General features: G+C 44.3%; 3 protein-coding genes across 4 annotated transcripts; 1 reads left to right on the forward strand and 2 right to left on the reverse strand.

Annotated features, from left to right (window-relative positions):
• The first annotated feature begins 53 nt into the window (after window positions 1-53).
• Window positions 54-6,439, forward strand: LOC111077525 (proteolipid protein 2). The gene is made up of 3 exons (XM_022371833.2): window positions 54-585; window positions 5,955-6,122; window positions 6,206-6,439. Exons 1-3 carry the CDS (start codon window positions 427-429, stop codon window positions 6,401-6,403), a joined length of 525 nt encoding a protein of 174 aa, XP_022227525.1. The 5' UTR covers window positions 54-426; the 3' UTR covers window positions 6,404-6,439.
• A 782-nt stretch (window positions 6,440-7,221) lies between these two features.
• Window positions 7,222-8,902, reverse strand: LOC111077523 (ADP,ATP carrier protein). Its single transcript, XM_022371830.2, has 3 exons — window positions 8,384-8,902; window positions 8,168-8,295; window positions 7,222-7,871 (listed from the first exon to the last, which is right to left on the reverse strand). The coding sequence occupies exons 1-3, from the start codon at window positions 8,702-8,704 to the stop codon at window positions 7,397-7,399; spliced, it is 924 nt and encodes a 307-aa protein (XP_022227522.1). The 5' UTR covers window positions 8,705-8,902; the 3' UTR covers window positions 7,222-7,396.
• Window positions 8,903-9,542: 640 nt separating this feature from the next.
• On the reverse strand, window positions 9,543-15,985 carry LOC111077524 (ADP,ATP carrier protein). 2 transcript variants are annotated; one of them, XM_022371832.2, is made up of 4 exons: window positions 15,875-15,985; window positions 11,036-11,336; window positions 10,813-10,940; window positions 9,543-10,739 (listed from the first exon to the last, which is right to left on the reverse strand). In XM_022371832.2, exons 2-4 carry the CDS (start codon window positions 11,330-11,332, stop codon window positions 10,265-10,267), a joined length of 900 nt encoding a protein of 299 aa, XP_022227524.1. In that variant the 5' UTR covers window positions 11,333-11,336; window positions 15,875-15,985; the 3' UTR covers window positions 9,543-10,264. The 2 variants fall into 2 exon arrangements, with proteins under 2 accessions (XP_022227524.1, XP_022227523.1); XM_022371831.2 differs by lacking the exon at window positions 15,875-15,985 and adding an exon at window positions 13,284-13,388.
• Window positions 15,986-16,088: the final 103 nt, after the last annotated feature.

Below are 16,088 nucleotides of genomic sequence, written 5' to 3' on the forward strand. Positions count from 1 at the left end.
AGCAGCGCAGGTAATAAGCTTCGTCGTCGCTGTCACAATCGGCGACGCCTTGCGACACGACACTCTGCCTGCCGTCAAACGCGTCTCGTCCGCCGTGGCCACAGCAACGCATCGCATTCCCGATCTTGTGCCTCTGTGCTAATCAGATACCAAACACACGGACACACAAACACGCACCGATTGGCGCTATATATTTAAAAATCAGTGGCGCGAGGGTGTCATATATACGAGTATACCCACACCGATCTTGTATTTGCATCTAGAGGGGAAGAGAGAGCTTCACATCATCACATATACATATATTCTTTGAATAATATTCTTATTTTCTGTGACAAACCGAACGCGGAACAGTGTTTTAAAAATAGTTCCGTTCCCAATCGATCTATAAACTAAATAAATAAAACTAAATAAAAACCCAGCATCAAAATGGTCGAGACCGTTGTCAATGTTGAGCGCACAACAACAACTACAACAAATGGTCCACCCGGCGGACCATCAAGCGGCGATGGGGGCTTCTGGAGCGCCATACGGCTCAACATGGACTATTTCCGCACCCTGCCGGGCATCGTCAAGATTGTGGAATTCGTAAGTATTTATTTTCGTATTCCGAAATCAAAATTGGTATATGCGGACAGCAGACTCGGCAGACTTGCAGCCAATTGCATTGGGTGTTTATCGGGCAGGCAGTTAGTTATCGGGCGCTCCCCCTCCCTCCAGCTGTAACACCTGCCGGGCTAGATACTTGCACAGTTTTATCTATGGGTTTCTCAATCTTACCTTTATCAAAAGGCTTACCAATTGACACATTGGCAGCCCATATACGTACATACGTACGTATACAGTATACAGTGGAAGCACTCCGGAGTGGACACAGTGGAGGCTTCTGATTTCCAGCTAGCATGAAGCTTTCACTGTACCTGCAGCATGTACTCACGTGTGTGTCAGGATCTCATTAGACCTGCGACGGATAAGATAGGAAATCACGGCAAAGCCCAGAGAAATAATATGAAAAGAAGAGCGGACATGTGAGCCATGGGGCATGTGGTCAACGGCTGCCTCGGTACCCACCCCCCCCCCATTCGTACCCCTTCGAGAATTATGCAATTCCTTGGAAAGAAGAGTCGATGCTATTGCTGGAATTTGTTTCATTTCGTTTCGTTTCGCTTCGCTTCGATTACTATTACCACAGAATATTTCGATTGAAATTTTAAATTTGAATTTGAATTTAAATTTTCCCACAAGCGAACGAACAAACGAGACGAGCTCTGTTTTGGGATAATGGGAACAAATGTTTCGCCGTGTGGGCTGACTGACTGACTGCCTGACTGCCTGACTGCCGGCTGCTAGCAGCTCTGATCTGACCGATCTGCCCACAGCAAGTTGTTTGTCAATTGAACGCCAACACAACAACAGAATGTTGCTTTTGCTGCTGGTACTGAGGCGGTGCCCGTCTCCCCCTTTTGCCACTCGTCTCTGGTCATGGGAGTAAGAGTACACCTTGCAGTGATTGTCGCTGCCCAAAATACACAAAAGTTACGATAATTGATTTTGTTTACAGGCTCCTTTGGGTTCCTTTGGGTTCGATACTTTTTCTTGGCCACAAATCGAAGGAATAATTTCAAAAATTGACTTTAAACTGCCCAATTTGTTGCGGAAAGTATTCACCAATTGGACTTGCATCATATATAATTACTTTCCAAAACAAGGGCTAACCATATGGACAAATAATTAATGAAAACCCCCATTTGGGTATTTGGGTTTTTGTGGGGTCTGGTGTGGTGTGGTGTGGTGTGGCGTAGCGCGGATGGGTGGGTGGGATGGTGACAACTGCTTGAGCGTACACATGAAAAATGCATTATTAACTGCCGACAGCACTCGCCGTCGGTTGTTATAGAAAAATCAATAGGATGGGGAGTTACAGTTTAGTTGGGGGAACGCGAATGTGAAGGACAACGGTGGGTGGGAGGGTTAAAGTGCTGATATGATTACCATCGCAATAAGCTTTCGTTTATTAAGTGCTATTATTTATTGATTTTCTGCGACCGACCCCGAACCGACTCTCGCCGATTACCAGTCCCAGTCCCAGTGCCGGGCTCTCGAATGCGGTGACTAGTGACAGGTACAGGCTCGTCAAAGAGTCAACTATTCAAAGGAACCTGATCCATGCCCATGCCCATGCCCCAGACTGACTGATCCAATATTTCTGTATGTATGTACATATGTACATATGTATGTATGTATGTAGCTTGGTATTCTGTTTCTGTCAAAGGGGATTTATCATTTTATTTCGACCAACTAATCTTATCGTAGAACTCCGATAGTCTACACGAATATGCCCACTCCTGCATTTATTTGTGCCCCATTTAAAGTCTCCATCAAACCCTCCGAAGAAACTATGTACAATGTACATATGGATGTACATACATACATACATATGTATAACTATAAGTTAGCCAGACGTGAGTCATTGGCTAATGGTTAATCGGCCATTACTCATATGCATGGTTATCAGGGGGGACAGCGATAATGAGGCCGCCCCACCTGCCCCACCTGGCTAGCCAGGCACAGATTAAGCCACTTCGACTGCCTGTTGATGCCTGGTGACACCTGACCGAAAATTACTCATACGGCCCATGGACCCATGGACCCAAGCCCCAACCCCAGGCAGACCAAAACCAAACCCAAAACCCCAGAACTCTGTCACGAATTGAAGCCCATCTATCAGTTATACCTACATATATGCTGTGTGTATAGTGTGCATATATACATACATACATATATGTAATACTCCTATTGCAGATAAGATTGTTGTCCAGGCCATTAGTATTTTGGACCCATTCCCTTGCATTCCCCCACTTGTACTTGTGCCATACATATGTACATATACATACACATACATATATGCAAGTACTTGTCTAGTATATTCCTTCGATATTCCACATATATCGCAGACGTATTCATATAGCATAGCATTGGCACGATTTATTATTATTATTAATTTGTAGTGTTTATTTTTGTTTATTTTCTTAATAATAATAGACATTACGTAATGTATATGTATGTGTATGTTTGTATGTATGTATGCATGTATTTTGGAAGCTGGTGGGTCTACATTTAGCGCACAACATTGTTGTAGTACGTTAGTATGGCTATGGCTATGGCTATGGCTATTGTTGTTTCTGTTTCTGTTTCTGTTTCAGTTTCTGTTTCTGTTGATATTCATTTTAATGTTCTCCCCTCCAAAAGCGGAAATCATGACACACATTTGGTGTCAGATTTTTACTACAAGATCTAGTGGATGTTCGCCAAAAGGCGGGAGGAGCAGAGCTTTGTTTTGGCCCGTTGTTTCGTTTGTATGGGGGTGGTGACAGTGGTGACAGATCGCCAAAGTGATCCAGCCAAGGGGCGTTACAGTTCTGTAAGGTTTTCCTTCATTGAAGGGCAGCTGCAGGTGCTGGGGCTGGGGCTATCTCTCCTAAAGAATGTCTTTCCATCTTTAGGGCTGGGCAGCTCTTAAGCCGCCAGGCTTTCCTGTTTGTAGTTTGAAGAGCGGTTTCCTCATTGTATTGCACAAATGTGTTTATGAAACGGACTGCACTGGCCCCTCATTTGTATATATTTGTATATTTGTATATATGTATGTATGTATGCTTGTTAAGTAATTGTCGGTGACTAAGTGCACGAAGCTCTGACTGAAATGAGCTCATCTTTCAAGATCTGTAGAATGCCAGTAGACGTCAGATATGTACATATATGTATGTGTGTGTTTATTCCCCGGGCAATCATTATCCTGTACATGTGTATGTATCAGCTATTGCGATGGCGATTTGTTTGGCTTCTTGCCCCATAGCTGTGCATGGGTTGAATCTTGGATTCAGACATTCGGACTGAAGCAAAGGCGGAGGCCAAGAACTAGATACATTTCAGTGGCGTCTCATGTCATTGATCAGGCCCAAACGCACGCGTAAATAAATAGCAAATGATGAGCGAGCGAACCAGAACCATGCTCCACGATCGGTATTACTTATGACATATGTATGTATGTATGTGTGCGACGATCAGGCACTGCTTTTTCATGCTTCACAAAGCAAAGAAAATTGCCCATTACTTGTGCCCTGAGCAGGGGAGCCAACCCACTCACCCACCCACTCACTCACTAAGTACATACGTAAAACAGTGACATACATACATACATATGTAGGTTTGTAATTACTGTTGAAAAACAAACACAATTCTTCGAAAACAAATGTCGGAAAAGAATACAAATGGATTTAGAGATTCTTCCTGATGTGTCTGACAATCTTTACAGATATTGCACTATCCAAGTGGTAATTGTTTCCTAATACATACATCCGCTTATTTATATTAACATTAATTGATTTTGTGGCCAAAAATAATTATTATTTAAACCGCAACTGAACTAGAACGAACCTGGTTCTAGCAGGCGGTAGGGCAGGCAGGCAGGCAGGCAGGCTGTGGGCTGCTCTTCTTCCCTGGACCCGTGGAAACTGAGTGTGTCCAAGCATTACGCTTTTATATACACATTTACATATGTATGCAGCAGATATATCATACATACTATATATGTATATTTTTATACATCCAAACTGTATATTAGCTGTGACCAACACATCCACTTATGTACCACATACCACATCTACATGGTATATATGTATATATATATGTAGCTATACTTGTCATTCGCTTAATACATATATACAGCATTTCCACAGCACACCCAAAGCTGCACATAAATTATGCTTTCAAAGAAATAAAATTTAAATACTTTCCGGCTAGCTTTTCAGATTTCTTTCAAAACGTGACGCAAATTTTTGGTCTGGGAGCGGCAACGGAAACTAATAAAAACAGGCCAACGAATGGCCGAAGCCTCAAATCGGCAAATCGTTTCCATTATTGATCATAACTATCTTTGGATGCAGCTGAGATAAAATGATTCTTGCACACATTAAACTCGTGTGCTGGCCCCAGCAAAACCGAAGACAGATACCATACCCTCACCGATATACCCTGCATGGATGGGACATATGGGACTCTGGCTCCAAGAACACATCCATTGTATGGGACCTATCTATACACAAAACAGACATACCTGAAAATTGGACATTTGTGACGATGTTTTGTTTTGTTTGCAATCAAAAATCTACAAAATCGCTGATGTTTCAATCAGCCTTTGATTTTCTCAGCAGCAGCCGCCCCGCCCCGGCAATGCGCATCTGCTCCGTTTCTGTTTCTGTTTCTGTCTCTGTTGGTTAATTTTGCTTGCAAGATAGTAATATGTACTACTACTCACAAAGACAAGGCAGAGGCAAAAGAAAAAGCGACACAAGCAGCAAGTCGCTTTTGGCCCGGCCCCGACCCGGCGAACAACTTTCAGCTTTCACTTTTTACCCGCCTTTTGTTTTAGCCAAAAGCAGCAGCAGCAGCAGCAACACACACACACACACACACAAGATAAAGAAAATTCAATGGCAATGGCACAGGGACTGCGCACCTGTTCGTCGCCAAATGTTTATTACTTTTTAATTGCCCGAAAAACGAGTCGAGGGACAAATGTGTGGTGTGGTGGGGTGGGGTGTGCTCCTCTCTGTCACCGATAGACGTCGTGTCGTGTCATTGGGGCATATCGTTCACTTGGCCCGCAGATCGTCAGCGAGTATTAGCATTCAGCAGAGAGTATTCAGCTTAGAAATTCCACTGAAGACTGCCTGCCTAATGCTTTCAATAAATTATAGCTATGCATGAGACTGACTGACTTCGCTCATCGATCGCAGACAGGGTGTTCGTTCGTTCGTTCGAAATTAGTGCTCAATTAAGGGTGACATCATGGCCATGGCTCCAGTCAATTGGAGATCATGAGCATTGTACCGTACCGCACCATACCATAACCATAACCATTCATGAATGTTCTCTTCTTGTTTGCAATTCACTTTCAGGTTCTGGGCATTATTTGCATGGCCCTGGCCGCCCCGCCACTAAACTCGGCCACCTCGTTTTTTATGTTCGTGATCGTCATCTCGTTCATCATCACGATCCTGCTGATTGCCGCCTATTTCCTGGGCATACGCGAGGCCCTCAATGTGGCCGTCAACTGGATATTCTCTGTGAGTAGCCATCGCGTCGCACTGAAGCAGAAATTTGCAGCCAAAACTTATAATTTTGATGTTGATTCCTTCGCACCCCGCAGGAGCTGATCACCACCGCCGTGCTGACGCTGCTGTACTTCATTGGTTTCATTGTTCAGCTGGCCAGATGGTCGGAGTCCCAGGAAAAGGGCAACGGCTCCAACACGGCCGCCGGCGTCTTTGGGCTGTTCAACTTCTTGGCTTATGCGGCGGGCACGTACTTCCTTTTCCTGGCCCACAGATCGGGAGCTACCCATTAGTCTGGAAGCAGAAGCAGCAGCAGCAGCAGCAGAAGCAGCAGCAGCAAGCAGGAAGGATGAGCCGAGCCACATGGATGAAATCTAGCGTAGAATAATTATTAATTGTTAACAGAATAAGTGCAGTTTCTTCAACCCCAACACTACTCCCTAGCTCTATCTCCGTTTGTTTTTTCGTGAATGTATTCTTGTTTTTTTTGTTTTGTTTTTGTATGGTGTTAATCTACTCGTACATATGTACATATGTGAGGAGGACAGACAGGGCATGGCATCCATGGGTAAGGGAAGGGAAGGATCAGAATGCGCCCCAACCTAACCCCCAAGCTAATTTGTTTGTGGTGTTATTTTAATGATTATCTTTAACGCTGATCTGATGCTAACATTAAGTTGAAATCCAAACAAACACCCACACACACACACAGACACACACACACATTTACTAAACTAGAGACACACGCACACAAAGAAACAATAGCGCAAAGAATTAATAAGTTCAATAAATTATTTGTATTTTTTTTGTCAACGAAACGGCTATTGCTTTGATGGAAACCCTTCTCTCTGAGGTGTAGGTAGATTCTTCTACTTCGCCATCAATCATTGTACGTTCATTGCATTGTCCATTCCCTGCGATTTATTTGGCTATTCTACAGTATTCTTCCCTCCCCCCCAACCTACCTACATAGTTGTAGGCACTTATTCTGTGACATGAATCAGGAAGCAACATCGGTGCACATCCCATGTGAATGCCCTGCATTCCGTAGGAGGAGATCCCAACACTTGGGGGCAGCAACAGTGCAAACACCCACCGATACACAGCAAGCACATTCAGCATAACTCAACTTATATTTCTGTATAGTTTATAACCAGCGAACTATTCTAATTTGAGATCTGGAATCCGTTGGAATGGTTAGGCTGGGGACAGCCAGGCTAGTTGCTTCAGCCAGGAGGATGGTATTCTTGATATAGGGCTCCGAGACAAACGCCTGCTGGATGTGTCTAAAAGTACTTCTTGAACTCGTCGTAAATGGCGAGCACCAGGGCACCGCCTGTGCCGCGAATGACGTTCGACAGGGCGCCTTTGAAGAAGGCGGCCATGCCCTCCTGCTTGGCAATCACCAGCCAGCAGTGGGCCGTGTTCTTGTACAGCATCTCGGACTTCTTCAGGCCAGACTGCATCATCATGCGACGGCGCACCGTATCGAAGGGATACGAGGCAATGCCTGCGACAGTGGTGACCACCTGGGCAATGGCCCAGCTCACATAGAAGGGCGTGCTCTTCGGATTGGGCAAGAAGTCGCGGCACGTGTCATAGAAGCCAAAGTACGATGCACGATAGATGACGATGCCCTGCACGGACACAATGAATCCGCGATACAGGCCGATGGGACCATCCGACTTTACCACCTTTACCAGGCAATCGATGAGGCCGTTGAATTCACGGCTACCGCCCTTGCCCACGTCAGCGGCAAGACTGTGGAAAGAAAAGGAGCCAAGTTAAATACATAATACATAAATCCGTGCTGCTCTTGAAGGTGAGCAGCTAAGCCAGACCCATAGAGAATGGTCTATATGGTGGTATCTACTCTGGTTAAGAAGTAAGAGAAGGTAAGACAACGACAAATTCAAAGGATCCTCTTGTCACAATTCCTTCTCCCGATTCCATTCAATTAAAATCTGAATTAAAATTTCCCAGTCATTTAAGTGTAGGTTGAACCCTTAGCTTTCCAGCATGTTCCTCTCCTAGTCTAAATCTGCTCCAGTACTCACCGTGTTCGGGCAAAGTCCAATGGATAAACGAAGCACAACGAGGTGGCACCTGCAGCACCGCCAGAAGCTAGATTACCCATGAAATGACGCCAGAACTGCTTGTGCTTGTCCACACCGCCGAGGAAAACCTGTGGGGGAGAATGTTTTGGATTGGATTATATTTCACTGAATTGGAATGGGACTGATCAGAGATCACAGGGCATAGGACGTACGTACCGTTTTGTACACATCTTTGAAGGCAAAGTTAAGGGCCTGAGTGGGAAAGTAACGGATTACATTGGCCAAGTTGCCACGCCAGAGCGACGAGAATCCCTGCTCCTTGGGTATGCGAATGAAGCAGTCCATGATGCCCTTGTAGCGCTTATCCTGCGATATCTGCTTGGACACCTCCTGCACCTGGAGAATCAGCTTCACGCGCTCAATGGGCGCCACCGCTGTCTTGGCAATGGCCGCCGACACGCCGCCCATCATGAAGTCTAACATGAAGCCCTTAAAGTCCTTGCTTTTACCACCACCGCCGCCGCCTTCGTCACCCATTTTGGATATCTAAATTTGCTTGCTTCTGGGCCGAATTTCGGGATCAATTTAGTTGGGTTTAGGATAGTTGTGGTGAAAAATTGTACAAATTTGATTAATAATTTTGATTCAATACCGAAAAAATAAATTTTGCCGAAAATGGGTCTGAGTCTGATTCTGATTCAGATTACAGGCGCTCGGGTCTCTCCTAAAACTCAATTGAAATATAGGCTGGAGAATACAGGGCCTACGTTGCAGTTGAAGTCGGAACACAAAATATGAAAATACGAAAAACCCAAAAACATCAAGCGGCCGAACACCGAAAACCCCGAATGAGACAGAAATACGATCGTTTCAGTGGAAACCAAGTACAAACCGACATCCGATCCGACTAAAAGAATACGTTTTTCAATTTCAATGTGGAAGAGCGCGCAGCTCAACACTTTTACGTTGGTGAATTGGCGAACCTTTGCGAAGAGTTGGTCACACCAAATATAAAGCGGACTGAAGGAAGCCGAAATTCAGAAATTTCTGGTTCAAATATTAACGATTGTTGGGAATCACGATCCACGAAGGAAAAATGTTCCTTAGGAGCGAGTCTCAGTCACACACACGGCGTGTATTTTGTTTTTTGTCATTCTCAGGCACGAACAGCTGAATAACTCGCCGAGCAAGGGGAAAACGAGGTGCAAGGTACACACATATACCAAAGCCACATGATGATAAAGCTCAAACTGTTGCCAAGATCAGATAAATACCCGTACCGTAGCTTACCTATGTATGGGGTAAACCCCAGGACGGAGTGGGGCCACCAGGAGCCAGGGGCAATAGCAGTGACGAAAGAAAAACACATCCAACATTCTATTTTTATCAATTTTTATATATTTTATAAACCAACCTAAGTTGAGTTTGTTGTTTGTTGTTGGGTAGCAGGAGGCTGAAGAATCAACTAATGGTGTTGGGGTCGATTCTTGGTATGGTGCCCTCGCTATTGCCAACATTCTGGTTGGTGGCTAGAGAAATGGCGGCTGGCTCGGCAAACACGATTCACACGTACGAACGACCGATGCAGGATGCAGGACACAGGACACAGGATACACTATCCTATACTATAACCTAACCCAAAAACTTAACACAATACTATTCAATATCGTCGCTAATTTATTCGTTCGTCCATCCATCCACACACATGGCTATGGCTGCGGCTGCGTGTGTTTCTTGTGTGCTTTACCTCAGCCTCTTCCTCCTCTCCACCGATGTTGTTGCTGTTGCTGCTGTTGGTGTTGCTGGTGTTCTATTGATTCTGGCCATCGTTCAATTATTAATTATTATCCCAGTTATTCTATATCATATAATTTCGTAATTATATTTTGGGGAGGGGTGGCTGGCGGGGGCAGGAAGGAAAAGGGTTATTGCTTGCCGTTGTTCTGGTTAGGTGTTGTTTTGCAGATCAAACTCTGTTCTCTTCTCTGTTCAGTTTATCTAATATAATTAGCTGGTAGTGTTTTGTTTGTTGTTGTTGTTTTGTATGTATGTTGTGGTTTGTTGTATTTTGTTGGTTGAATAATTTAATAATTTAATTTACAAGACCTTCTTGATCTCATCGTACAACACAAGCACGAAAGCACCGCCAGTGCCTCTGAGAACGTTGGAGAAGGCGCCCTTGAAGAAGGCGCCAGTGCCTTCCTGCTTGGCAATGGTGCCCCAGCAGTGAATTGTGTTCTTGTAGATGATCTCGGTGGCCTTGCGACCAGACTGCATCATCATGCGACGACGCACGGTATCGAAGGGATAGGACACAATACCAGCGACGGTTGTCACAACCTGGGCGATGGCCCAGCTGATGTAGATGGGTGTGTTCTTGGGGTCGGGCAACATACCGCGAGCGGTATCGTAGAAGCCGAAGTATGCGGCACGGTAGATGATGATACCCTGCACGGACACACCGAAGCCGCGGTACAAGCCAACAAGGCCGTCACTCTTGAAGATCTTGGTCAAGCAGTTGCCCAGACCGGTGAATTCACGCTGTCCACCCTTGCCAGTATCAGCAGCCAAGCTGTGTGAGTTGAATTGAAAACATTCGTTAATATCGGATATCATTATACACATTGCATTTATATGGCACTTACCGAGTACGGGCAAAGTCCAAGGGGTAGACAAAGCACAGAGAAGTGGCACCAGCAGCACCGCCGGAGGCCAGGTTACCCATGAAGTAACGCCAGAACTGGGTGTTCTTGTCAACACCACCCAGGAAGACCTATGTGCGGGGAATGGCAGCGGAATGGCGGAATGGCGGAATAGATGTTAGAACTGCAACTCCATCTCCTCCGTTCGCATCGTCTGTTTGCTTACCTGCTTGTACTTGTCCTTGAAGGCAAAGTTCAGGGCCTGGGTTGGGAAGTATCTGATGACATTGGCCAAGTTACCACGCCAGAACGAGCTGAAACCCTGTTCCTTTGGAATGCGGATAAAGCAATCAACCATACCCTTGTATTGGCCTTCGGGGCTGATTTGTTTCGAGATGTGCTGAACCTGCAGAAGCAGCTTCACACGCTCGATGGGAGCGACGGCAGTCTTTGAGACGGCTGCGGAGATGCCTCCGGCAGCGAAGTCCTTGACGAATCCCATAGCATCGAAATCCTTGCCCATTTTGCTGTAATACACACATTTCAAGTTTGCCCGCGAGCAATCATTAGTTTCGTTCGACTCTCTGTCTCTCCTCCGATCGTCCGACTTCATCGCATCATTTTCTTCATCTTCTCTCTTATGTATATCCAAGCGCCCGATATTTATGTATGTTCCCGATATGCCCAATGGAGCCTCTCCCCAGGAGTCGTTGCATAATGCGGTGGTATGGTATGGTATGTGTGCGAGATGGGGTGGGGGTGTGGCGCGTATTTTATTTTCACAATTCACTTAATTACACAGGTACTGCACAAGCCACACAAAATAAAAGCCCAAAAGCCAAACGAATTTTGATAAAATTATCCAATGTTCCATGCACTTTTTTGTTTTGTTTTAAACACACAAAATAATATCACTTATATGTTACACATATATACAATTCCAATGAAAATTATAGGTAAAAATAAAAACACTTGCAACAAACGCGACAATGATCAATGATAATGATACAAACATATAAAATTTAGACCAAAAACCAAGTAAAAGTTTACATAAATAAATGAATGAATAAAATGTCAAATCACCAACACATATACAATGTACACAATCAGAAATATACTACACTCTTAAGGTTAACATGTTAGTGCTGCCATGGGAAAGGGTTACCAGGGTTATTTGAGATATGGCGGGGGGGTTATGTTTGGGTTTTGCTACGAGTAAATATATGATGTTTGTCGACTAGAGGGACCCTGTTTTGAATGCATTTAATTCAAGTTGTACTGGTGTTTATGCTCCCCCGCTAACTAACCCCGCTAACTATTCGAATTATTCACCGAATCACAAAGCCGAATCGTTCCTCGTAGTTTCAATTGAGGCAAATACCGCGTAAATTGCTTTCCAGCCGGTTCCAGTTCTAACCAGTTTCGGTTACAACTTTGATTCTCAGTTCCAAAGAGGCGGAAAAAAACGGTTACGTGGCAGACCATTAACCTTTTTTTGTAAATAAAATATTAAGAGGCATGGAACTTATTTTGCATATACTCTCATACGAATGCGTATTCCCATTTAAGATTTGTGGTGTTCTATTTTTCAGCTTTTTGGCAATGTTTGGATTGCATAATTATACGAAGAAAAGTTCATGGGTGTGTGTGTGCTCAGAGGGATGAGTGTAGAACAGGTATATGTATATATGTTCACCGATTTTGGCATTGAAGCGCTTCTGTGTTTCTGTTTCTCTTCGTTAAATTTAGAATTTCAAGTGTACCAAGGAGGAGACGGCAGCTAGCAGCAGTTAGAAAACACTGCGAGAGACAGAGAGAGCGCCATTTTATTTGATTTTAGCTAAATTAAATTAGCATAGTCTAGTCTCATGGACGAAAGCCAGATGATGGACTTATGTAACACCATTGAAAGAGAGCGTGAGCACAAGCACGGGCACGCTCGTGCTCTTGAAATTTCGCCTGCTCTCTTCGCGACAGCAAACAACTGTAAAAGCAGCGTTGCCTTGTGTTATCTAATCGGTTTTGACATTCGGTGAGAGAGAACAAGGCACAGCAGAAGAGCTTTTCTGCCAAGTTCAAAGAGAGCCCAAGCACACACGCGCACTCGTGATGTAATAGGTTCAGCTGGAAAAATTTTGCCGAACTGGTCAAAGAGGAGTTTGCCGCTTGCTTGGCACGTGGGAATCTAAAGCTGGCTAGCATTGTAAAGGCCTTTGGGCCATGGTTAATCCTGTCTTGTTGATTGCATAAGAGCGCACCAAACACAAGTAATAAAAAAAAAAAAACTAGAACACAATAGCTTTCAAGCGATTTATGTAACAGCAGAAAATTCTTTGCTGGAGTATAAAAAAAAAAGAAAAAAAAGTCACACACGAGATTCGATTGGTTTTGATTTGATTCGATGCTATTCGTATTATTATTATTTAGTTAATTGCAGTTCTATTTGCTTTTGCAATGGCATTTGCTATACGTACAATTTGTTTGTTTTATATCACAGCACAAAAAAAATATGATTAATCCTTATTCCTTCGAAATCAAAGGTCTGCACCGTCCGGCAACTAAATTGCTTGTGGCAGCAAGGTGCGTCTCTGCCAGCCAGCAAGCCTGCGCTGCTCCCCACAGCACAGCAGAGCAGAGGCCGACGACGCCAGCAGAGCCCCACCAAGTTCATCGCGGCACGCCCGCTCTTGCTCCCACTCACGCGCTGCCAGCAGAGCCACAGGGTGTATTTATATAGGGTAAACCATTCTCTCTGCACCGTTTGCTGAGCTAGCGATTTTGACAGCCAATTTCTCTCTCGCAATTGAAGCTGAAAATAGTGTACAACCGAAAGAGAGCTCCCCGGCAATGCTTCACCTTATTTCAAGCACCTTGGGCAGCAACAGTTGACAGTTGGGTTGAGAGCGATGGCTGAACGAAAGAGAGAGAGAACCGTGCTTGTGGTCCCACACCCCAAACTGAGTTGGCAACAACTTAGCACGTGTGCTCTCACGGACAACAAAAAAGAGACGGAACGGGATCGTTGTCGCCGTCTTATCAGTCTCCGTCACCATAAAGAATTCAATGCCATGTTGCATAACAGCGCCTCCCATTCATTTTGGGGCCAAATGGAACCAAGGAAGTGGCAAGAACACTTTCCTTTTAGGCCAAGAAGATGATCCAAATGCACATGTACATATGTTCGTACATATATGGCCAATTGTTTTTCATTTACCCCTTTCGAGGTTTTTGTGCTTTTGCTTAAGCACGATGCTTGCCAAAACCAAAAATTAGAAGAGAATTTCACTCAGTTGGCAACGCGACGAGCCGAGCCGAACCGAGCCGAAAGCGTCGACGCCCGCGTCAGCAGCGACGTAGCATGTGACTTGACTTTTTGACGTATGTATGTATGTCTGGTGGCGCAGCTCTTTCTTTCTGCTTCCCCCCATCTCCCGCACTCACTCATTCATCTATCGGCTCCCTGTTTCCCCGTCTCCCTCACTCGATCAGACGGAACAAAAATGCGTGAAGCGATTAGATAAACAGCACCACTAAATACAGTTATTTATATAAGTCGGCACAGCAATACTTTCAAGGTCCCCCCACCCCTTATCATAGCCATTACATAAAAAAATAGGCCGTAAGCAAAAAAAAAAAACATTTGGCGAGTTGCCCGACGTAAAGTGCAGCGGAGTTTGCCATTCAATTTATCTAGCCGGCCAAGTTTACGCAGTCTCAGATGTATGAATCAGCTGCAGCTGCCGCTTTTGCGTGGATCAGCAGAAATTTCCCCCTTCTCAAACTCTGAGTCAGTCTCGAGCTCGGATATCATTCCCCAGACTAAATACAAACAAGCCGTGGGTGTAAATTTCCTCTGTTAGTTATATTTGCCACTTGGAAACAGTTTCTGCTGAAGTAAGCGAATTGGATAACAGAGTTATCAAGAAATTGAGATGATGTATCAGTATGAAAAATGTTTGAGAAATGGCGTCAACGGCCACACTAAAACCCACACTCACACATGAGAAATGGCGCAAAACGAATACGCTGAAAGGCTCTCAAATAATTATAAATTACGCTTTCTTGAATTTTGTTGACGTCACAAGAGAGAGAAGGATAGCCCCATGAGAAACCGGTTCTTTTTCGGTGCAAAATGGCAAGAGAACTTTGTACTTTTGGGCAATTTCTTTTTCCGAAGAAAGCGGGTCAGAGAACACAAGAGAAACACAGTTACATGTTCGTTTACAAATACAGAAACAAGCAGTCACACACACTTAAGCTCCTGCACGCGCAAGGCACTGCCGAGCACCAGAGTGAGCGGGACAGAGCTATTAGCACATGGAATTCATATGCGGCTCTGAAGTGTGTCTGGGAGCGAGGGCAATAGAACAAGCAATTTCCAACACTTGTAAGACAATAAAATATGCATATGGGGGAATTTTCACCTCAATTAGTTTGAAAATCACTAAGTTTTTCAACTACAATTCTCAGTAGGCACTCACACACCCACATCTATAGGTCGCAGCAAGTGCAAGAGTGTGCGTTTGCCGCCGCAACTGCCAACTCACCGAAATTGCATAAGTTGGCAGTTCCAGCGTGGCTGCAAAAAAACCCAAGTGAATGAAAAATGATTCCAGCGTGGCTTGAAAGACTTTGAATTATATTAATTAAACTGAAGATCAATTTCGTATTAGTCCCCGACATATTTTCCTTAATCTTCCAATCAGCAGCGTGGAGACCCTCGCAACTTTTCAGCGCTGCCGCAAAATTGGCGAATTTTATTTTATGGTTATATAAGCACCGTTTTGCGGCATTTTTAGCGGCATGAAGATTTTTTTCGTGCAGCAAACATCATTTACTCAATATAGTATAAGTACGAACAAATTAAACCAACACCAGCACAATAAAAAAAAGAATTAGCACAATTACATAACTAAAAAATGTAGCGCAAGGTGAAGTGAAAAAAAATCAATGGCGGTACGAGAGTTCTTTATGGGACACCAGGCACTGTCCGTACTCCTGTTTTGTTCTTTTTTGCCCGTTTATAGCGTTCTCAATGTGATAATATAAAAAAATAGCACAATACCTTTAGTTGATAAACTTCTTACAAAAGTCACAGAATAAAAACTTCTTTTGCAGAATCAGACTTCCCACTGGCGATGCCGCGTGCTTGAACGAAATTCGTGAAGTGAAGTGTGGCCGCAGATTTATCGCTAAATATACCGCCTGACCCACAGAAATATACCCAAATATACTATGCCATTATCAAAATATACCGTAAATATACTGACGGATACGAC

The sequence above is a fragment of the Drosophila obscura genome, unplaced genomic scaffold, assembly GCF_018151105.1.
Source record: "Drosophila obscura isolate BZ-5 IFL unplaced genomic scaffold, ASM1815110v1 contig_29, whole genome shotgun sequence".
In the NCBI taxonomy this organism is placed as follows: domain Eukaryota; kingdom Metazoa; phylum Arthropoda; class Insecta; order Diptera; family Drosophilidae; genus Drosophila; species Drosophila obscura.